At 50.2% G+C, this 23,392-nt stretch overlaps 1 protein-coding gene across 1 annotated transcript in view; it reads right to left on the bottom strand.

Annotated features, from left to right (window-relative positions):
- Positions 1 to 23,392, bottom strand: part of KCNN3 (potassium calcium-activated channel subfamily N member 3) — a 174,337-nt gene that overhangs the window by 104,965 nt on the left and 45,980 nt on the right. Inside the window, exon 2 of the mRNA XM_032154422.2 lies at positions 20,772 to 20,867. Within this exon, the coding sequence (XP_032010313.1) occupies positions 20,772 to 20,867 (96 nt within the window). The remainder of the gene's footprint in view (positions 1 to 20,771; positions 20,868 to 23,392) is intronic.

The raw sequence follows: 23,392 nt of genomic DNA, 5'->3' as shown, positions 1-23,392 counted from the left end.
CAATGACAGTGACAGTTAATGTCCCAAGATACCCCTGGAGTCACTTTTTATTCTTTTCTATCCACAATCATTAGGGGAAAATCTCTCTGCAGCTTCTGTAAAACCCATTCACTAGAGGGAAATAGATCAATGAGAAAGCCAGAGCCCAGAGAGCCTGTGCTGGCGGCTCTGAAGCGAGAACATCCATTCTTCCCCAAGAGCTTACGCCAAAAGGACAAAGGATGCTCGCTTCCACCCCCTGAAAGAAGAGCTAGCCAAAAAAGTTCTTTAACTAGGAATCTATTTCTTATCCTTTATTCAGTAAGAACAAAATCTCTTTCTGAGAGTGACATATCTTACACTTCAAACAAGTGCAACTTTTGCCACTTATTTTTAAGTGCACTTGCCTGCCAAAGGGATAGCAGGAATCCAGGGGGAGGAAGAGGCAAGATGGTGGAGGCACAGCCGTTTCCATAGCTGGCATTTCTAGCCAACAGCTGCAGGACCTGGAAGAGCTTGAAGAGCTGACACCCCCGGAAGATGCGCAACCCTGGAGTGAAAGACTCGGCCTCTGGGGCTCTGTTTGCTGATGTCAGCACCAAGTCAGGGTGTGCCAGGAACGCTCTCAGCAGCCTGATGGGAGTGGGCATGCAGGCAGCAGAAGAGGAAGGGGCCAACCCACAAGAGCAAGGGAATAAGAACATGGCCTTCATTCACTTGTTTCTTGATTGGACAATTGGTAGCACCTACTGCATGCGGGGCACTGGCAGTAGGGGTGAGATGAAATAATAATAGTAACAAAAACAATAGCAGCTACCATACTGAATTCCTACCCTGTACCAGTGCTTTCTGAGCATTATTTCATGTAATGGGCACAGCAACCCCTTTAGGAAGGTACTGATATTAGATGGAGAAACTGAGGCAGAGAGGTTTAAACAACTAGTCCAACAGCTAATAAAAGGCAGAGGTGGGATTTAAATGTGGATCTATTTGACTCTTGGCTAGAGAAAGACAAATGGTTGATGTGGGCTTACTGAGCTTCTCAGTATAAGCACGGCACCAAACCTGCATGGAGCTCAAGCCACTACCCCGCGCCCAGGAGTTCACTCCAGAGCCAGGAAGGAGGGAAGTTTGAAGAAACACAGGGAGCAGGGATGGGTAAGATCTACTCTCACCCCAAGTGTTCAGTGACCTCAGGGCAGCTGGCCAGGGACAGAGCCCAGGGAAGTATGGAGCCCAGCCCTGCTGTAGAGCCTGATGTCCAAGCTCAGGGGCTCAGCATTATCCAGAAATCAGCAGACGGTAAGAAATCACCAGTGGTGAACAGAGGATGACTTACTCAGTCATGGTTTAGGAAGACCAACAGCTGCAGACTAATATGGATAACCCAAGAATATGAGGCAAAATACAATTTCTACACTATTAAAGAAAAAAAAAAAGATCCATTATCAAAACCCTCCAGCCAGGGCTAGGCATGAGACTTAACCCCAGGGACCTGAATGTTCCCACACAGCTCCACCTGCTAACATGGGCGTGCATGGAGCCCCATCGAGAGGCAGACCCACACAGGCCCAGTGGCTTCGGCCTGGGTTTCCTCTGGCTGTCACTGTGAGGCTCCTTTCCTGGCCATATTCTCCAGCTGCACCAGCCTTTCTACTTAGTTGTTCTGCCTGGTCAGAGGGGAGAGGCTGTCTGTCTTTGTGAGGGCCCTTTCACGCTGTGCATGACACCTTCCCACTCTGGCCTCTCTTGTAGCTCACTGAGGCTGTGCCAAGTGCCTTTTGTTGGGGATGGAGCAATTCACCATGGAGTCACCTGGGCTGCAGCTGTATGTACTGGGCTTCGGACTGTGGCCAGGCTTTGTGAAGTGGCTCAAAAATCCCCCCAGGCCCTAGACACCAATGAGCCTGAGGGCCCTCCTTCCCTGCCCAGAGTCCTAGTGACTCTGGAAGCCTAGAAACAAAAACAGACATTTCTGACCACCAGCAGGGCACAGCGATGGGTTAGCAGGGCTTTCACGCAAGCCCCAGGCTACTGTAAACATTTTGCCACAAGCGACACCGGGCTGCAGATGAAACAGGTCAGCAGTATGGAGCAGGTTACTCCAACAGAAGCAGTGACACCCTCTGAGCTATAGGTCAGCACTGACACCTGTCATTTGGGGAATGATCTGGTGTCATTATTAGCTCAGTATGCCCTTTATAAATAAACACATTCATCAACATCTGTCTGCCTTGAGACAGTTGTTTTTCTTCAAAACACAAAAACTCACAAGCCCATCAAACATTTGCCTGCCCCACTGTAGTCCCCAGGCAGACATGAGTTTGCATCCTTCACGTGGCATATTTTACAGTTAGAAACCAAGGAGCGTTGAGTCCTGTTTTTAAGTGTGTTTGACCAAGAGGGAATGGGAAACATGCCAGGGTGTGATGTGGCCCCGGGCAGTGCACAGCTGTTCCCACAGCTGGCGGAGATTCCTACAGCTGCCCTCCACACCGGCCAGCAAGCTGATAATCTGAGTGAGAAATGTGTGACCATTTGGCTGGAGGGGACAGGAAGGAGGCATCTGCCCAGGCAGCAGCCATTCTCTCTACAGAGCCTCACACACCAAGGATTCACCCCTCCCTCCTTTCCCACTCACCCATGGCCACCTTACCACATGAGCATTCCCAGAGGGGCATTTTCCATCCCTGCCTGTGTGGGCTTTTAAGACCCCGTCTCCCGTGCAACTCTGCATTTTCCTTGGATGTCCCTTTTGATTGCTGTCATTGCTCCCTTGTTGGCATGACACGTCCTCCTTCATCACCCTCTGCAGTGGACTCCAGCCGCTCTCTGGGATGCACCTTGAAAGGAGGGTAGGGCTAGGATTTGAGGAGACTGGCTGTTTTCTTGGAGAAAGCCACCCCGTTCCTCTCCCTGTGAGGGGCATTTGCAGCAGGAACTGGGATGCCACGGACACCTCTCAGATTAGTGTGTTCACTCACAAACACTAACACAATTGGCTCGAATTCACAACTCACAAAATGAGTCTAAGGGGCTTAACGGGGTGTTACAGCCCACAGCTTCGCCAATGCGGATGGATGGCAGGACAAAACGCACTAAGATTTTTTTATTAGTGCTTAGAATTCATGATACACCTTCACGACCTGGTGAATCCCCACATCATGATGTCCCCATCTTTATTATTCCACAGCAACGTGGTTCCAAGTCAACACAGTATTATATTATTAATTAGCTGTTCACCTATTTGACTCCTTCCCTTCTCCTTACCAGCCCTCTCCCTCCTAAGACCATGAACTATTTGAAGGCAGAGAACACATCTTATTCTTTCCCATCCTGGCGCTGAGTAGGGAATTGGTGTCTGCTGAAATTAACTGAATCCCACAGGTCTCGGTGAAGACAAGAGTAGTAGCAATAGTAGTAACATGAGCAAATACATAGTCCTAATCCCCTTTACATATATGAAAGCATTAGTTCTCACACCAACCCTAGGTAAGGGCTATTCTGATCCCTATTTTATAGATGAGGAAACTGAGGCACAGAAAGCTAGAATTGCTTACCCCAAGCTCAGTCAGGAACTGGCAGGGTTGGGCTTTCCACCCAAGCAGTCTGGCTTCAGAGTCAGACCTCCAACCCTCTGCACACACTGCCTCTCAAGCTGAACTGATGCAGACACCTAAAACATAGTGAATTACGTTTTCAAGGAGAGACTCTGTAGAAATATAGCATATACAAAGAGGACATTAAAACAATTCTATTCTGCAGACAGCCGTGCAAGAGGGGCATGAGAGATGCCAGAGGAGAGAATATGCCCCGTTTCCCATGGGAGGGTCCTCTCTATACATCTGATGCTGCTCGGCACACAGTCAGGGTTCGAGTGAGGTGGCGAAGAGGAAGCAGGGGGACCTGGACGTTCAGGGAAAAGGCCCAAAATGTGGGAGGGGTGTGTTCTGGGCATGGTCTAATCAGACTATGGACACAATTGTCAGGTAGGGGGAATGGCTGTGGCCATGGGTTAGTTCAGGGCAATGATTCTTACATTCTGATGCACTTTCAAATCACCTGGGGAGCTTGGAAAAATCCCCTATATTCAATGCCTCCCCTGAGCAATTGAGCAATTGAGCAATTAAATCAGAATCCCTAGGGGGTGGGACTCAGGCACCAGTATTATTTTAAAGCTCCTAGGGCAATTACAAACTACTTTTTCTCAATCCAAATTTGAGAACCACTGGTTCAGAATCTATGCAGTATTATTCACCAGTCTCTTCTCTACATTATGAACTAAGATGGTGTGTGGGGATTCCGATGGGTGGGCTCTTTTGATCTCTACTTCTCCCGCTGTGGTCAGCTGTTTGGGGCCATTCTGTGGGAATGTTTCTCTGGGTTTCTAGGGGGCCCTTTAGGGTAGTAGTAGACTTCAGATTGTGCAGCTCCAGTTCAAATTCCAACCTTGCCACTTACCGGCTGTGTGACTTTGGGTATGTGATCTAATACCCTAGCCTCAGTTTCCTCATCTACAAATAGAGGATTGTGGTAGGCAGAATAATGGCCCCCCAAAATGTCTGTGTCCAAATCACCAGAACCTGTGACTATGTTATAGGCAGGAATTAAGGATGCAGATAGAATTAAGGCCGCTAATCAGTTGACTTTAAAATAGGGAGATTATCCTGGATTATCTAGATGGGCACAACATAATGACAGGGATCCTTAAATATGGAAAAGAGAAGCAGGAGAGTCAGTGTCAGAGTGATGTGATGTGAGGCTCCCTAGAGCCCCGTGATGTCCGTGAACACTACACGAACTAGTGTTTCTACTTCCTGACTCTATTCATGAGAAACAACAGGAAATGGGGCTGTCGCGGGGTGTGGGTAGGAGAAGTGGAAGGTTGAGAAGGGAGGCCCCTAGGGAGTGTTCCTGGTCACCAGCTAAGAAGGGACCGTGGACATTGTCAGCAAGGACTTTGGAGAGCTCATCTCAAGGTGTTGGGTACCCCACCTGCTGCCAAGAACAGGCAAGAGCTGTACCACTGTGCACCAGCAAAGGGCTGGATTTGCAGTGGTGATCTCCTTAGCAAGGAGAGTCCAAAATTAAAGGCACCAAAGTCTCTTGTTTGTGCCAGGCCCTGGTGGGCGCTTTTACCCAGCTCTCTTAGTTGATGCTCACAACATCAGTGTGTGGCCAGCATTATGATCTGTTTATACAGAGAAGGAAACACTCAGGGAAATTCAGTGATTTGCCCGAGGTCACCCATTAGACAGCAGCAGAGCTGAGATTAGAACTCTTGATTCTAAATCTAGAATCTTCCATGTCATACCATATTTCATTTTCTTTTCATAAAGGCCTAATTAATATTTCAGTCATTATTGATTCAATCCTGAGAGCATGAGAACACAGCCAGTACCGACTATTAATCTGCATTTCCTCCTTGAGATGTGCCAGCCATAAAAAATGTAGCAGCTTCAAAAACTACAAACTAGAAAGGGGCCTGAAGGAAATTTGGCACCCGATGAATAAATCTTATGTCAGCTCAGGGTTGTTGTAATTGCAGTTCTGCATAATATTCATAAGGCTTGGGTTTCCTGCAGTCCCTGAAATCGACCAGGCAGGTGAGGAAGGAAGCAGCCTTTCCCCACCGGGGTGCCCAAGAACTCCCACCAAATTAGAATGTGGTCCCAGCCCCGGCAACTAAATTTATCCTGAAAGGACATTCGGATCAGAATGTTCTCTGCTGCAAGAGATCCTGTCCCTCATTGTCTTCCTCTTTCTCTTCCTCCAGAGCCAGGCAGTATTGGCTGTAAAACTCAGCCCTGTCAATTCAGCTTGAAAACCACACATACACATGCAGTCAACCCGCAGCAACAGACACCACATGTTTAGATTTGAAAGATGGGAAAGACTGAGGCAAGCAGGAAAGGAGAGGCCGAGGACACACAGAGAAGGTGAGACAAGGTGGTTTTGGTGAAGCTGAGCGCAGGGTCAAAGAGGAACTGAGAAGAGGAAAAAATGTCCCCGGGTGGCTGTGGACAAGTTCGAGCCCCATAACCCAACAGCAGCTGGGGCAAGTCATTCCCTCTACAGCGCCAGCGGCTCCTTCCCAAGCCACGCAGCTCCTCCTACCTGTCCCCGCCCTTCAACCTTTTGAGCCCACTTAACACTCAGAAGCCCCCACCACAAAGTCGGCTTTGGGTGATGTCACTGCTGCTGCGGGTGACAGCCAGGCCCTGGGGACAGAAGCCTGCTCTGGGATGGTGGCGGTTTCCAGCCACCCCACCAAACCTGCAAGGTTGAATTCTGCAGGCAAAGGAAGGATGTAAACTCCCTGCCTGGGGGAGAAGCTAAGTCCCCGAGGCTGCTGGAGAAAAGTGTATTTTTAGGCATAGGCTTGATTTGTGAACAATAAGGGAAGAGCAAAATTGTAAAATCCTAAGGTTCTGGTGAAGTCTGATCAGTGTCGCTCCTGCTAAACATCCGAAAAGATCTGACAGAGCAAGACGAACTCGGGCTGCCCGCGAGCCCTGGCTCCTGGTGGGGTGGTGTTCAGCCAGTGAGATCAGAACCTCAGCATTTTGGGGTGGGAGGGGTGTTTTTCCATTCCTCTGACTCTTAAACAAGAGTGTACCAGGTGGCTCTCATCTTTAATCCTAACAATCTCCTAAGGAGGGAGATTCATCCACCATTCCTCTAGCCCAACCCTGTACTCTAAGGTCAGAGCAGGTCCCAGTGATTGAGGGGGGTTCAACCTGTACCATAATCTACACCCATCTCCCACCCCCATTCTTGCCTCTCCGTCTTTGATACAGACTATTGACATTTTCTCCATCTTACATAAAATGCTTTGCAAGTGCAACTTGAAGACAAATTCCCTGGCTTCCCTCTCCCACCATCAGATCGCCATCCCCCAACCCCTTCTCATAGACAGAATGGGGCTACTACCATTTTAGACCTGGGTGCCTCATCTCTCCAGCTGCTGCTCACCAGGATCTGGCTCCAGCCCTCTTTCTATTCTCACCTTTCAACATTCCCTTTATGATCAACTGCATGCCTCCCATTCCCCAGAGCCCTGAGCTTCTGCACTCTTCACAGCTGCTGGAGCTGGTCCCTTCCCCTAGAGGACCCTCGACCCACCTGCACCTGCTAGAACTGTGCCCAGCCCCCACGACCATCTCAGATGCCCTGCACGGCAGCATCCTCATTCCCATCTAGGTGGAACTGCGCGCCGTGCCCTCCACACCCTTGTCCTCAGCACCAGCAGTCAAGGCGTGTGAGTGTCTGCGTGCTTATCTCTCCATTAGATCACAAGCCTGTTTAGGGCAGGGACCTTGCTGTCCCCACGGTGGCTGGCTCAGAACAGCCCTTCAATAGCTCTGTGCTAAATGAATTAATCACCTTTTGTCCAGTCCTCAGGGGAGAGAAGAGTTGCTATTTCTAACAGCAGCAGGAAGACAAATATCGCCCTGCCCACTCCCCTGCCTCCCATTCCACACATACACACCCCACTGGTGGCAATTTCTCTTTGCTCTCAAATCGATATGGTTTCTAGCACATTCTAGCAAGAAGCACCACAAAGAGCTGAGAGGGACCTTGGAGAGCCCTTAGCTTCCTCCCCAGATGCACAAGTGAGGGATCTGAGGGCAGTGAGGGGCAGGGTCTGCTGGCGATCACACAGCAGGCAGGTGTCGGCGACATACATGACTCCCTGCCCGGTGCTCCCGCAGAGCCTCTGAGTTCAGAGGTGGTGGCTGCTCTGTGCCCGGTAGATGGCTCCGCCGTGTCTGGTTACTGATCTCTGGTTTGTGGCTGTGCCTGATGTAGTCACAGGTCAGCGGTCATAGCCAGGCCTAGCTGCTGTGGCTGAGCAGTGTCTCTGAGAACGTCCAGCCATGGTGGCCATGCCTCAGCACTCTCCTGTGACACAACGTGATCTCACCGAGTGACCAGGCGTACGGCTTCACCCTTCCATTTCACAGACTCAACACTCAGCCCCAGCAGCCAAGCCCCAGCACCAGCAGCCACGCTTTCATTTCACAGACCGTGAGTAACACAAGACCGGGTCCAGTCTGTAGTTCACAGCTCTGTCCCATACCAGGCACCGTGCCCCTCACAGAGCATGGCTCAATAAACACGTGTTCTGTGAATGCAGAACAGGCTTATTTGGGGGCTGGGATGGGAGGGCACATAAAACTACAACCTCACAGGAGGCCACAAAACTTTTAAGATGAAAAAGATTTGCAAATCCTTGAATTTTCTTCTTTACTTCTCCTGTCTTTAGTCCAACCAAAGAAAGTTTACCTCCCAGATTTGACTTCTGGTTCGACATTTGTATCAATGGTTTAGATGAAGCTATTATACTCAGGCTCATCAAATGTGGGAGGGCAGGAAGCTGGGAGGCCCCCAAATACGTGTTGCTGAGTGAGATGCTGAAAGGCCTGGACAGACTAGAACGAAGGGCCGAAACAGCTGCAGGGAAACATAACAGAAGAAAACGAAAGGTACAGTTCTCACCTAAAAAGCCAACGGTATTAGCAAGGATGGGAGATTGAGGGGGCAGAGGGTGGGGAGCTGCATAGCAGCTCATGAGAAGACAGAGGGGTTTTAGTAAATATTCAATTCAATATAAACTAACAGGCTACCATGAAAGCGTAAAGTCACTGGCTGTCTTTGGCTGCAGTAACAAAGTGAGAAAGCGGGTCAGTGCCCTCTGTACTGATCTGATCCCAGTGGTGCGTAAGGGTCAGTGTGTCACCAGATCCCTGGGCTGCTATGGACAAAGCAGATCCTGTTCAGAGTAGCAAGATCAGGGTGGAAACAGGATTATTGACATGATTACACCAGGGAAGTGGGGGCATTTAATCTAGGGAAGTCCTGGGTACAGCTTAGGGGAGCTTGGTTGGAAGGCTGCTGGCACCTTACCATAGGAATGGGCAGAAGCAGGAGAAAATATGGGCAGGGAAACAGGAGGGCTGCTGAAGCCTGACCTACCCAGGCCACTGGCAGCCCAAGGCACAGTGTCTAAGGGAAAGACCAGACTCAGCCCAGACAGACAATGGCTTGGGGATAGAGGCAGGTCTGATCCTGAGGGCCTGGGGACTGTCAGGGACACTGTGGCTCCAGGCAAGCAGAAGTAGAAGCCAGCCCCTCAGAAGGCAGGGAGGCAAGAAAGAACAAGACCCAGTATGGGGCTCAGCCAGGCTTCAAGGAAGACCTTAGCCTAGTTGGGATCAGAAGGGAAGGCAGAGAAACTGAAGCAGTCCCAGTTCTGATGGCTGGGCAGGTTACCCTGAGATGGCTGCCCTTCTACCTCCCCAAGGGTGCTGGGCCTCATCCTTGAGGCAAGCCTTGGACCCAAGGGGAGGACAATAGGGAAACCAGGAGAAGGAAGGGATTTTAATAGGCAGAGGAGCCACCACAAGGCACAGCCAAGGTGGGGGTGTGGCTAGGATGAGGGCCTCCAGAGCTGCTGCAAGGTTGGACCAACACTGGGTTGCTCTTCAGCCTTAGGCTTCCTAATATTCACCCTTGATGGAGGGAAGTCCCCATGACTCAGCCCACCTTCTAGGCTGCTTCTAGCCATTGTAGGAACCAGGGGTAGAAGAGGTAATTTGAGGACGGGCCTCTCTCCCCCAGGCAGGGCAACCTGTCTAGCTTTGGAGATGGTCAACTCAAACAATTGACCTCAAAACCCTCTGCCCTCACCAGCCGCATGACTGCGGACACATCTCTTACCTTCTCTGCTTCAGTTGCCTTATCTATAAAGGGGGTATGATAACAGAGCCTAACTACGGGACTGTCACCAGGAATCACTGAGATGATAAAGTAAAGGCACAGTCCCCAGCACATGAGAGATCAAGAGATGGAGGCGCCACTATTACCACCTATGGGATTACCAACCACTTCTCCAATCTAAACTTGGAATCAGAACCCCAGCCCATGACGTTAGGGCAATGGGACAGGGTAAAGGTAAGTTTAGGGGCTGACAAAGTGGGAGATGCTTGTGGAGATGATGTGCAAAGAGAGCTCACCACAAGCCTTGGTGGGGGCACATAAGGCCACATAGAAAATGACAAAGTCAGCTCTGGAGATAGATGGTGGTGACAATTACACAATAATAAGGATGTTCTTAACGTCACTGAACTGTATACTTAAAAATGGTTAAAATGCTAAATTATAGGTAATGTATATTTTACCACAAGTTTTAAAAAGTGTTTTAAATGAACAAGTCTCAACTTGGACCCAGGTCTGCGGACCGCAGGCTCAGTGTCTCTCCCACCATCATGCTAACAGGACAGGTTTGTATGGGAGATGCCTTTGGAGGAAACAAAACTGCTCAATTGAATTGCATCGAATTCTTTAATTCAAAGGTAAATCAGGGGCAGTTCATCTCTTTTCCTTGTCCAATTGTTGGGTTTTGGAGAATTTGAGCAGTGGTGATTTTGCCATTTTTTCTCTTAAAAACAAGAAAATGTCATTTTACTAGATTCGTACTCAACAGGGAACTAGAATTATCAGAATTTTCTTGATAGCACAATGCAACAACACTTGTATAGAAGCCTCCAAACACTAAAGATTCGACAGTGCCTTCCAACTTTACAAATCCTCAGAGAGTCAATGATCCTTACCCCAGGAGTCACTGAGTCCTACTATGTACAGTGCTCTTTGTTAGGCACAGCCGGGGTGGCTGCAGGGATGATTGGGAAGATGCTGGCCTCCCTGAGCTTAACTGAGTGCCATGTTTCTTAACAGGAGTGTGCACTGGACCCCCTGCGGTGCTGTCAAAACACACGTTCCCAGGCAGTGGGGTTCACCTGCCTGTGCAGGACCCAGACATGGCACAGGGGATCTGAGGCACACCCCTGATTGAGAACTGCTGCCACAGGGGAAATGATCATCATTGAAAAATGGTAACAACAAAACCAAATAGAACAGATTAACTTTGAAAAAGTCATGGATGACACACCTTGGCACTCTCAGAGAAACAGAATATTCTTTTTTTTCTTTTTTTTTATACTTTAAGTTTTAGGGTACATGTGCACAATGTGCAGGTTTGTTACATATGTATACACGTGCCATGTTGGTGTGCTGCACCCATTAACTCGTCATTTACATTAGGTATATCTCCTAACGCTGTCCCTCCCCCGTCCCCCTGCCCCACAACAGGCCCCGGTGTGTGATGTTCCCCTTCCTGTGTCCATGTGTTCTCATTGTTCAATCCCACCTGTGAGTGAGAACATGCGGTGTTTGGTTTTTTGTCCTTGCGATAGTTTGCTGAGAATGATGGAGAAACAGAATATTCTATTAAGCTGAGCACTTGTTCCCCATGACTTTGGAGAAGTGGGAGTCGGCGTTCACGGAAGGAGGCTGGAATAGAGTGCTAAGGCAGGGGACTCGGCCACTTACTCTATTATCCTGAAAACTTTAAGCTGTCTGACCAGCTCCTGTGTGTAAGAGACTCAAGAGGAGTCACCTTTAAACTTTAAGATGTTGGAGCCCAAGAGCTGTCTTTATTATTGTTTTCTATGTCAAGTTTGAGGCTGTGTTTAGGGGACAGCCAGCTCTGTGACTGGGCAGAGGCAAGGCTATTAAGAGAAGGGACAGAAGTCGTTTGGACAGACCCACAAAGGGCCTCCTGAACACAAACCAGGTCAGTCATTGTTACCAAAAACCGCTCACAGCCACTCTCCCGACATTTTCCTCTCCTTGTCACGCAGTGTCCCTCAGACATGGAATTCTGGCTACAATCAGAGTTCTCAGAGATCATCTGGCCTAGTCTGCCCACTTTACAGACAACACAACTGAGGTTGAGCTAGAACAAGTAGCTCACAAGCTCACAAGTGATCAGCATCCCAGACAAACTGGCCCTGGCCTCTCGTCCCATGTAGAATGGGCAGAGGGTTGCTGGGGTGGGAGCCCCTTGGGCGGGGCAGGTGTTAGGCTGTTTTTGTTTTTGTTTTTGTTTTTGTTTTTGAACATTTTCATTCTCTCAGCTGCCCATGCTGGGACTGTGATTTTTTGTATCCTGAATTACACTGGAAGCTTCCTGAGAAGCGTGTCCACGGCCCCCTCACTTCACATGGCCTAGGGCGAGGACAAGTGTGTGGTTTCCAAGGTAACACATAGCTGGGTGGATTCAGCCTCCTGGGCCGCCTCCTCTTCCTGGGAGCCTTCATCTTGAGCCCACAGGGGAGGAGGCGTGGGAGGCCAGGCGACGCACCGCCTTCCCATTCACAAACACGGACTCTTCCCGAAACCAGTCTCCCCTCTGTCCTCCTGCCAGGGTTCAAGGGCAGATGACTACCCTCTCCCCCCACCGCCCCCCGTCCTGAACTCCTGGAGCTAAGGAAGCTCCTGGAGGACTTGGCAAGAGGCGTTTCCCTGGAAGTCAACAGAACCCCAGCTGACGGGAAGGTCAAGCCTTAACATGCCCGGAGCAGGGCTTTTCACACCTGTTAACGGACACAGCACCTCCCAGTGAGAGCATGATCCAGGATGACATTCCCCAGAGACAAAACAGAAAGTCAATACAGGCAGCCGCGAAACAAGCCTTGCTGCCACTGCGAGCACACCCACCCCATCAGAGACGCCAGCCAGGGCCAGGGAGAGCAGCAGGGGGCCCTCACACCTAAGGGACGGGGAGCAGGGGCAGGAAAGCCCCCTCTGAGGCAGAAAGGGTTAAGCCCAAGTGTTTAAATGTTTAGCAAATAAAACCAAAATGTCACACAGAGACTGCCAGGGCTGGTGTAGTAACCATGGCAATCCATGGCCAGCGGCCGATCCAAGTGAAAAGGTGCCGGGATCGAGGTGGGCCTCCCAGAGAGTGGCAGGGAGGGCCACGGTGGGCACGGCCAGCTCACTGGGCAACCGGCTGAGACCCGCAGCCCCTTAGGATGCAGAAAGCACGGGCCAGATGCCAGGGCTGTGGGCTTCAGGTCAGGCTCTCAGCCTGTTAGAGGCTCCGCTTTCTCCTTAGAATGAGAGAGTAAATCTGCCATGCCTACCCCAGCTTTGTCATTCATTCATTCGTTTGTTCAGCCTACACTCATTGAATAGCACCTACTATGTGCTAGGCACTCTCATGCCTTTGGGGGGTCCAACAGTGAATCCAATACAGTCCCCACTGCCACGGAGCCCACAGTCGGAGAAGGGAGTTGCAGGCAAGAAATAGTATTCACAACCAACATAAGAAACGCAGGGACAAGTAAGAGCCGGTGCTAGGTCCATTCCTAGAAGGGGCACCTTGGGGTTAGGGAAGGAGGATGATGGCCAGAGAGAGTTCCTGGAGGAGGAAATATCTATGCTGAAACCTAAAAGGCAAAAAGGTGAAGGCGGCCAGGCCCAAGGCCTCATAGATGTGAAAACCCTCTAAAAAATACAAAGCGCTAGACAAGATGTGGCCACACCATCGTCTCTGAGGCGCTTGCTAATGTATCAGCCTCTGAGCTTTCTGTCTTCAAAGTGTAGTCTGACAAGGATTTATTCCATGGTGTTCTGGCTTCTCGGGCCCGGTTGGTGGCGTAGCTCCTCTCTCTATTTCTTCCTTTCTTTCTAGCCCCACTGTGCACAGCGGGGCCAGGTAGGAGGCCGAGGCCCAAAGAGCAGCACTCAGTGAATCCCCATCGCCGGTCGCTGTTCCCTGGAACACATTCCCCATTTTCAATTTCCCTTGTGTGCTGTGATCAACCAAGGGCACACTCATGACAGTGGGACAGGAGAGGGATGTAAACCCGGCAGAGGAGGCCTCCATCTGGAATTTCCTTGTGGAGGTCTCCTCCCCTTCAGTACGAGTGGCCCGAGCTCCCTCCTTCCATCTGCTCATCACATCTGAGTTAAGGAGTTGACATGCTCAGACCTAGCCAGGCTGAGAAGTCTGTCTGGGGGTCTCAAGATCTCAGAGGTTCAATGAAGGTATTTCTAATTCATCAACCAATCAGCCAGAGACACCCTTAGGAAACCTCTACCAGGTGTCTGAAGAAGGATAGGGACTCTAGCCCCCACCTGGGGGGGTTTGGGCAGCCTCCACCTCCCTTCGGAGGACAGGCACAGCTTCCTTCTCTTTTTTTCCTCTCCTGAAACGCTCTGGGCCAGCTTTGTCCTGAGCATACAAGGTCTCTGCTCCTGGCAAATACAGGGCACAGCATCATCTCCCCGTGAAACCTGCCTAGCCTCTCGGAGAAATGCATCCCTCCCTCCTCCGTGGCCACTTGGTGTTTCACAGACCCTCATATTATGGCACTTATGACCCTGGGTCACAGTGGATAAAGGTCTAGGACAAACCAATTTCCAAAGGCAGGAATCAGGTCTGCTTTATTTCTGGATTCTCAATGCCTAGCACAAAGTAGTCCTACAATAAATGTTTGTTGAATAAATAAATGAATACACCACTTTTATATGCTGTACTAAGGTTGGAAAATTTAGAGAGGTCAGTACATGCTCTGCTATTATATCTTGTCTCTCAGTGCCAGGACACCTTACAGGTTACATTCAGGATGTGACTTGAGCCTGCTTTCTTTTACAGGGAGAAGGGAGGGTGAGGGCACAGAGCAAGACGCAGTGTGAGTTGTCCTGTTTGTTCTTTCAGCGGAAGACACCACTAACTCATTTAGCGGTGGGACCCCAAAGCACCTGGACCAGCAACACCTCCTGCATTACAGACACCCATGTCCCTGTGACAGCACATTACATGCACCCAGGAGGACACTCCCATCCACAGAGCAATCATGCCACAGGGAGTGAGGCTTCCTATAATTTATGTCCTGTAATTTCAAGTAATTTCCCTGTCAGCTCAGAACTCTATTGGTATTTAATGAAAATATCCACTTTTATATACCTAATAAATTAAAAGCCTCCCTTTTTTTTTGGTCCCTTGTATTTCAAATTCATGAGGTTGAAGGCCCATAGTTTGTTACTACCGTTATGTTTCTGTTGAGTTTGAAGGAGACTGGAAACATCTGAGACCAACGCTAGATCTTGAGGGGATTCATATCCCCAGGCAAGAGTGGATCTCCACCCCATTGATCTGATTGATGCCTTTTACTTTGAATATGGCCAAGAACCACAAATTGAAATTAATGATCTCTGCAGCTCCCATTCTGGGACTGGATTATAGGAACCCTGCCACTGCTCTATATCCCATCCTGGGTCACAGAAGTCTCTTCAATTTAATTCAACAAACATTCACTGACTACCTGCTATGTGCCCGGCATTGGCCTGGATGTAGGGACCTCACCTCCCATCCCTGCAACTTTATTAAGGATGCCAGGCTCTGCTCCATGCCTCTGGATGTGAATGTGTCTGCAACCCACCCTATTCCATGTCCGGGGCTCTGAGCCAGGCACTTCCTCCCAGGGGCACTGGATCCCTCCTATCCTCCCTTCCTCACTCCTGCCCCAGCTCTGGGCATCAACACCCCTCACCTGGCCCATGATGATGTGCTTCCCACTGTCCTTCTGCCTCTGAAATTGGCCTTTCCTATATTTGCATGCTGCAGATGAAGAGTGCTGTCTAAAATGTAAATCTGATCATCTCTGTCCCCAGCTTGAAACCTTCTCATAGTTTCTGCTGCTGCCTACAGGACATTCCAAAACCCTTCAGCAAGGCAAACAAGTCCCTACAGGTCCTTCCCACCCTCCATAGTGAACTCGCCCCCCTATCCAGGACCCTGTCCTTGAGACATTCCCAGTGTGCTCTGCAGTTCCCCATCTCAGAGCCTTTGTTTACTCTGAGACCTCTGTCTGGGGTATCCTTTCCACTCTGTCAGCCAGACAAACACATTCTTACTTAAGCTAAGGAGTTCTGCATATAGTATCTAATTTAATCTGTACAATAACCTTTTCTGGTAGGTACTGGTTCCGGGTGGGTAGGCATATGCAAACCTACCCCTAAAGGCTGAGGAAGCTGAGAGGCTGAAGAAAGGGGCTGATATATCCAGTTTCTCAGAAAGAAACATTTAATGGGGACTTATGAACAAAAGCCACAGTCTCCGGCGGCAGTAAGACAAGATGGTGGATCCTGCATCACGACCCCCTAGCCCCAGGGATTAGATACCAGAGGGAAGGTGTATATGTGCTTCAGAAGCAATTTGTCTAAGGGCAGGACTTACAGTAAACAGTAGATAAAGGAGAAGTCTTAGAGGCTTTCCCGAAACTGGGTTAATCCGAAGTCAATATGGAGGATCAGCATCCAAGATGGAGTTGCTGTGGCCTCCACAGTATGGTTATTAGTCCTATTTTACAGAAAGGAAATAGACTAAGAAGGATTAAGTAACTTGCTAAAGGCCACCTACACACTAAAATGTGACAAACAGCATGATTCGCACCAAGCTGGGCTGCTCTGAAGTCTACATTCTCAGTAGAGAACATTCCTCAAGCCTGGGTCATAACTGAGTTTTATGATTCTGCCTGCTAGCCTGCCTTCCAGGATGGCACCAGGGCCATTCATTAGAGCCATAGATTCACTCAAGGCTGGCGACCCCTGGGAGAAGCAATGGTGAATTCTGAATTTCTCGTCTGGAGAACTGGGCTTCTGTCCCGGGCTCTGCAGCTAGAAGAACATTATTAAATAGATGCTGAACCAATGACTGCACTTGGTGGGTCATCAAGGGCAAGGCAGGAGAGGATACTGGGGAGCAAGAGGAGTTCAGTGTTTTGTGTGTGGAGCCAGGGGCTGCCGGTGGCATCTAAAACGTGAGCCTGCAACCTGGGGAGGGGGTTAGCATGGTCTGAGAGCTGTTGGTGAGAGCTAAACCACAGAAGTAAATGGACTCTCCAAGGGAGAGCATGGTTTTCAGTCAGTGTTTTGGTAAATAAACAAAATGCATTGCTTCTTGTGGTTTCATTTCTCTCCCGGACACACTGGCCTGAGGGAAAGAGGTGCCTGAGTCTTTGAAAGGTCTGTGCTCCAAAATGCCAACAGAGAGGGAGACTGAGGAGAGATGGGGTGGGGTACCATCTTCCAACAATGGAGGCTGCCATGCGGGAAACCAACCCCTTCTTTTCCCTGCTCCAGAAGCAGAACCAGGCCAGGGGGCAAGTTCCAGGAAGCTGCCTCTTCTCGGCAGAAGAGCGGGCTTTCTAAAGACATTGGTAGGGCAGCCTCTCCCAGGGTGGCCAGCAGCTCCGTCACAGCAGCACACACAGAGGCCCTGGGGTTCCTGCACTAGATGGGCACTACAGTTTAGACGTGTCCCCTCCAAAATTCAGATGTTGCCAATGTGGTAGTGCTAAGAGATGGGGCCTTTCACAGATGTTGAGGCCATGAGGGCTCCTCCCTTGTGAAAGGGATTAAGGCCGGTATCAAAGAGGCCCCATGCAGTGTTCAGTCCCTCAGCCTCCTGCCTTCCCCACCTGAGGATGCAGCAATGCAGCGCCATCTTGGAAGCAGAAAGCAGCCCTCACCAGACAACTGATGCTGCTGGCACCCTAATCTCGGACTTCCCAATCTCCAGAACTGTGAGAAATACATTTATGTTCCTTATAAATTACCCAGCTTGGATGAGAGTTACCCAACAGTGTTTCAGAATTCTTCTTTCTGAAAAACTCAAGCCATCTAAATGAACAAGTAAGAATACTGTTCTAAAAGGTACTCTCCCAGCCTCGCATGTGTGCTGGGCAGGGCCTGGGGCCTGGGTGTGAGCTTCTGGGGCAAGGCTGGGGAAGACGGGGGCATGATCGTCTGGTCCGTGCTAAAATTTAGCCAGGTGATCAGGAACCACTGTGGATGAGGAAAGCTGTGAGCAGATTCCTAGCAAAGGTCCTGACATCACCCAAAGGGGAGATGCGGCAGCCACCCCCTGCCCTGCCTGCTTCACAACAGATGAGCAGCAGCTGGCCTTTCCCTGTGGAAGGGTACTTGCTAAGCACTCGCCTCTGCATAACTTCATCAGTCACACTTGGGATAACTCCTTCCTCCACTCGCAGGAAGCAGGTTCCCCAGCTGGCTGAGCAGCCAGACCTAAATCAGAGAATTACAAGATTGGGGGGCTAAGTAACAGATAAGGAAACTGAGGCCCGAGAACAAAAAGCTAAGTCAAGGTATGACCGGCTTTGGAAAATAGTTACCTTGAACTCAGCATGCTTTCCATTCAAAGAACGTGCTACAAATGTGCTATACTCTGCCAAGAAGAGTATATTGTCAGACACTATAAGTCTCTGTAAATGCAAAGATTAATTCAAAGATAACTGTCCCTGAGGTAGGGAAGAAAGACACCCAACAGAAAACTACAATATGGCCCAGTGAGGTATATACAAGGGCGCTCTGTAGGAACCTCCCTCCCGCTGACTCTCTGGGCCCAGACTGTTCCCATTTCCCTCTGGCAAGAGAAGGTCCAGCTGGGCACAGAAAGAACTGTACTGGAAAGGTAAGAGGCACAGAGGAAGCCGGTTTTGGTGACTTTCCTCAAGTGACAGAGGCTGCAGGGAGGATAAGGGGCTGGGTGGTGGGAGTTCAGGGTACAGGCAGGGCTGGGCCAGAGCAGGAGGAAGCCCAGCCACCTGCCAGTACCAGGCAGTCATGATAGTAACCACCTGGTAGACCAAGCTGGTAAGTGCAAGGCCCAGCTAGAAGCAGTGGGACAAAGGTCACAGGAAAGGGACCAAAGTTTCCATTCTGTGAAAGCCCACTCTTTACACTGTTCCCAACCCCTGCAAGAGTTCAGCAAAGTGGGTGATGGGGTTCCCATACTTCAAATGGGGAAACTGAGCCCCAGAGTCAGGATTCAACACAACTGATTTCACTTTGTTTCTCCAAATTGTGTCAGGCCAAAATGAATGACCCCCAATAGCATCATCTACTGCCCATGATTAGGGCTGAAACAGAGATTGGCCATGAGCTGGGCATGGGACAATGGGTACCCAGCCAGGTTCTGGGCTGTCAGCAACATGACCCTGCCACCAGGCCGGAACTGAGTCAAGCTGCAGCTGGACCAGAACAGGCTGAGAGCTAGGGCTGCAGGCCCTGGACTGGGAACAAGGACCTCAGGAGCATCAGAGGGAGGGACACCTGGCTCTACCCACCCCAATGCCTGGAGCAGAAAGAGGAAGTAATCAGGCTTAGCACCACCATAGTGTGGAGTTGAGGCTCAGAACAGCTCCTCTTCTATTCCTTCCTCAAGCCTGGGTCATAACTGAGTTTTATGATTCTGCCTTTTTTCTTTGGTGTGTGTGACACCTCCCCACACAGGTCAGGGTGACACATAGTAATACAGTCTCCCTACAAATGAGAACATGGACACTGAGGGACTGCCTGGGTCCCACGGCTGGCTTTGGGTGGGGTGGAACCAGGGCCGGAGCCCAGACTGTCAACTTCTGTCCTGTCTCGGTTCCGTGGCCCTAGTCCTCCCTGCCTGTACTCCTGGCTCCTTTCTGGGCTGACTAGACAATGGTCTGAGTTAAAGTCCACCACTCTGTCCAATTCAGACTCCATGAAGGAAGCTGCCTGGTGGCATCTTGCACAGGCACAGCCCCTGTCCAAGCACCTGCAACCCTTTAGAGGCTAAAGAGTCCCAGCATCCAAGTCAGTATTCTCTAGTCATCGACAGAATGCAGCCCTGCCAAGGTGGCCTGGAGCCAAGGCTTCCATATCCCAGCCAGCCACAGTGGCCCCTGACCTTCGGACAAAAAGCCAAGGCTCTCTAGGAGGAGGAGGCACTCCCACCTGCATCCGCACAGCTGCTCCACCCTGAAAATGCCGAGTAACAAAACGAACTGGATTTGAACGGTGTTGTTAAATAGCGCTTCACAAAGCACTCTCCCATGCCCTCCTCATCCCATCCTCACAACAGCTCAGCAGAGCTGGAATAAAGGCCCCATGTTCTAGATGAGAAGATCGAGACCCAGGAAGGTCACAGGGCTGGCCAAAGACACACCGAGAAAAAAGGTCATGGCCGAGACTTGACCCCAGTTTTTCTGACTCTGAGCTCTGGTCTTCGTCAGTCTCTCGCCTGCTGCCCAGATGTGAATCTATCTGTGCTCCTCCAGCCAAAGGACCAGGATGGTTTCCAGATTCACATGCACATGAGGAAAAACATCTGGATAGTTTAGAACTGCTCAGGTCCACAGCAGTGCAGGTCAGCCTGAAGGGCCGGGGGCTGGGGTAAGCTCATTGTCACCAAAGATGCCTCAGATCTGTTCCCTCCTGTCTGACCCTCCTGGCCCAGGTTGAACCATCCTCCCTACGTCAGACAAACTGGAAGTGCACCCTGCAGGCCCAGCCAATGTTCCTCTGGGTACCAAGTCACTCCTGGGCAGCAAGAAACAGAGGCCTTCTCGGCCACAGCAGACTCTTACTCTGTCTAGAAAATGACACCCCCAGCCTGGACCCACAAGGGTGAAGCCCACACCATTCACAAAAAGCAGACTCCTTGGTGGAGTTTTGTGCAGCATATGCGGGGGTACACGAGGCAGGTCTGCCTCACTGAAGGGATGAACTCAGCGGCCCAAGTTCAGAAAGGACAAGAGACAGAAAAGGCAGAGCAATGCATCAGGGGCTCTCCCAGTCCGATGGTGCTCAGTGAGGGTCCCGAATACACGGCAGCCTCGCTCAGCATGAAGCCCTACGTTTGTCTCTGGGATCCCCACTTTGAAGAGAACTTAACAGTTATTTGCAAGCCACAGGGCAGCCTTGCAGTTTCCTCTCCCATTTGGGTCCAAACCAGAAGAGAAGAGCCACGATCTTGGGCACCGTCTTGTAAAATCACCCAAGTAGCTGCTAAGGGAGTGGGTTTTGGGGGTGGGGATGGGCTCGGCTCAGAGCAAGGCCAAAAGATCAGCTGCTGCATGAAGGGGTGAGGCGGGGGCACCTACCTGGACTTCACGTGTGTGGTAGGCGATGATCAAGCCCAAAAGGATGATGGTGGACAGACTGATAAGGCATTTCAGGGCCAACGAAAACATGGAGTCCTGCAGGAACAATGGAGAGAGAGAATTAGGGAGTGTGGGGAAAGCAGCGTCTCACTTTATTCTGCGGCTGTGTAAAAGAGAAGGGGTGGGGACACAGGAGGGACTGTTACCAGCCCCTCCTAGGAGCAGGTGTAGCACAAAGTCAGCCTGAGCCCCACAAAAGCCTTGGGCTGTGCCTGGGCTGGCTCTGTCTCAGCAGCTGCCCCCTCTGAGCCTCTGTTTTCTCGGGCTAAGTCGTATTTGCATTCCTGGGATGAACCCTACTTGGGCACGATGTATTATGTTTGTTATACACGGCTAGATTCAGTTTGCTGATGTGTTATTTAGAATTTGTGCTTCCATGCTCATAACTCATATGAACATCATTCTTTGTTGTGCCGCTATTACATGGTTTGGGCATCAATATTACGCCAGCTTGGGCCTCTGTTTTCTCTTAAACCCAAACCAAAGGATTTCGGAAGCAGAATTCTTTCAGGAATGAATTTGAATGTCCCGGCAGCTGCTCTCATCTCCTGGCTTAGGCCAAGGGCAGGGGAGGCAGGCAGGGACGGCAGAGGAGCTACTGGAGAGAGAAGCCGGGGAGCACAGGAGCAGAGAGGGGTCCTGGCAGGAGAAGGACCCTGAGGGTCCCTCCTGCTAGGGATTAGGTGGGGGACGTGAGCCCTGTGGCCTCCACTACAGCCTTTCAGCCCCAGGGCAGCTTAGAGAACCCGAGAAGTGTGGTTAAGAGCATGACCTCTGGGGCCAGACTGCTGGGTCCCAGCCCTGCGACAGCCACTTAGGGCTACATGACCTTAGAACGCCCACTCCACCTCTCTGCACCAGCATGCCTCCTGTGTCAGATGGAGATAATATTCTGGACTACCTCACAGGGCTGTTGTGAAAATAAGGGAGTTAATGTATGCAAAGTGCCCAGAACAGTGCCTGGCCAAGTAAGTGTTAACTACCCTTATCATTTACTTTGCATCCTCTACAAATCAGGGTGTCTGGATTGGAACTTGGTGCACCTCTGGGCATTTCGAAGCTGGAAGTAGAGATAGCTCCTAGTTCCAAAGGAAGGCGGGAACACAGCCCTGAGCAAAGGCAGCAGATGAGATCCAGGAAGCATTTCCAAGCAGTGACTGTGTGTGTGGCGGCCCTGCACTTGGTCCCGAGTGGTGCACACCACAAAAGAAACATCCCCTTCCTCAGGGAGTTGGTCATTAGAAGAATGATGCCTGATTTCTGGAAGGCACCTTACAGTTTACAAGGTGGTGTCACGTATTTGTTCTCATCCATCCTCACAACAGCCCTCGGCCTTGTACCTTACAGATACTGCAGGCTGAGGCCCAGAGGAGGGTGGGTGGCTTGTGCCAGAATTCAAAGTCAAGGCCTCTGACTTGCAGTACAGAGCACTGCCCACAAGCCCTCAGGCACACTCTCCAATGGGAAACAACTTAGAAACATGGGAAGCATCCATTTAAATAGACCTAAATGACATCTTAAGACAACAAGGTAAGGTAGAATATGATCAATTGCCAGAGTGAAACCTACAGTAGAGCTAGGGGAGCTCAAGGGAGGGAGGACACTGTGGATGGGTCAGAGACAGCTTTCAGAGGCAGATGTGAGGAGCAGCTGAGATCTATGGAGTGAGGCAGTATGTCCAATATGGCAACCACAAGAATGAGAGGAGGGCTTGGGACTCGAACCCAGGACTTCCAAGTGCCCAGGTCCATGCTCTCGGCCCCACTCTGTGTGCTGAGATGGAATGAAAGTGCTCTCCCTGATATCTATTAATCTCCCCATTCATTTCATTGGTACAGTTCTTGAGGCCCACTGGAGATATAAAGAAAACTAATAAAGTAACTAATTCATTCACTCTTTCACAAAAATTTCAACCACTTCTCATTTGCTGACCACTTGCTAGATATCCAACAGTGTGCTAGATTCTATATATACAGTGATATACACCAGAAGCTTCTGATCTGGCTTATTCACTAACTCTGACTTTCCACATTGCATGGGGTCGTCCAACTATGGGAATAGGTCTCCATTATTTGCTATGCATAAGATGATCTACACATAAGCCAGTCTTCCTTTAGCCTCTTCATGTTCCACAGTTCCATGAAGAGCAGCCTGCAATCATTTACTCAGCACACATGTATGGGGGCCTAAGGAGGGCTGGTGCTGTTCTGGTCCAACGTGAGCACAGTGCTGGGCCTCAAAACGTTTTGATCTTCACAAGCACTGCCTGATGCCTGAAATGCTACCCAAACACAAGACCCAGATGGGGCTGAAAAGAGCAAATGGTGAATTCAGGAACACTCAGACTGTATTAGGGTAAGACAAACCTCCCTACATGAATCAACTGGGGACAGCTCACAATGTTTTCCAGCCAGAAATGACCATAACTTTCTTTTCAAAGGGGTCTGAAAGCATCTGGGAGCATCATACCTCCCCGGGAAGGATTTAGGATCAGCTGCACATTTCAGCCTCTTATTTATTTCTTTTGGCAGCAATGAATTGACATCAGAATCCAAGTCTAT

The sequence above is a fragment of the Hylobates moloch genome, unplaced genomic scaffold (genome assembly GCF_009828535.3).
Source record: "Hylobates moloch isolate HMO894 unplaced genomic scaffold, HMol_V3 SCAFFOLD_5, whole genome shotgun sequence".
Lineage (NCBI taxonomy): Eukaryota > Metazoa > Chordata > Mammalia > Primates > Hylobatidae > Hylobates > Hylobates moloch.
The sequence above is the reverse complement of the archived record's forward strand: the minus strand, read 5'-3'. Positions and strand labels throughout refer to the sequence as shown.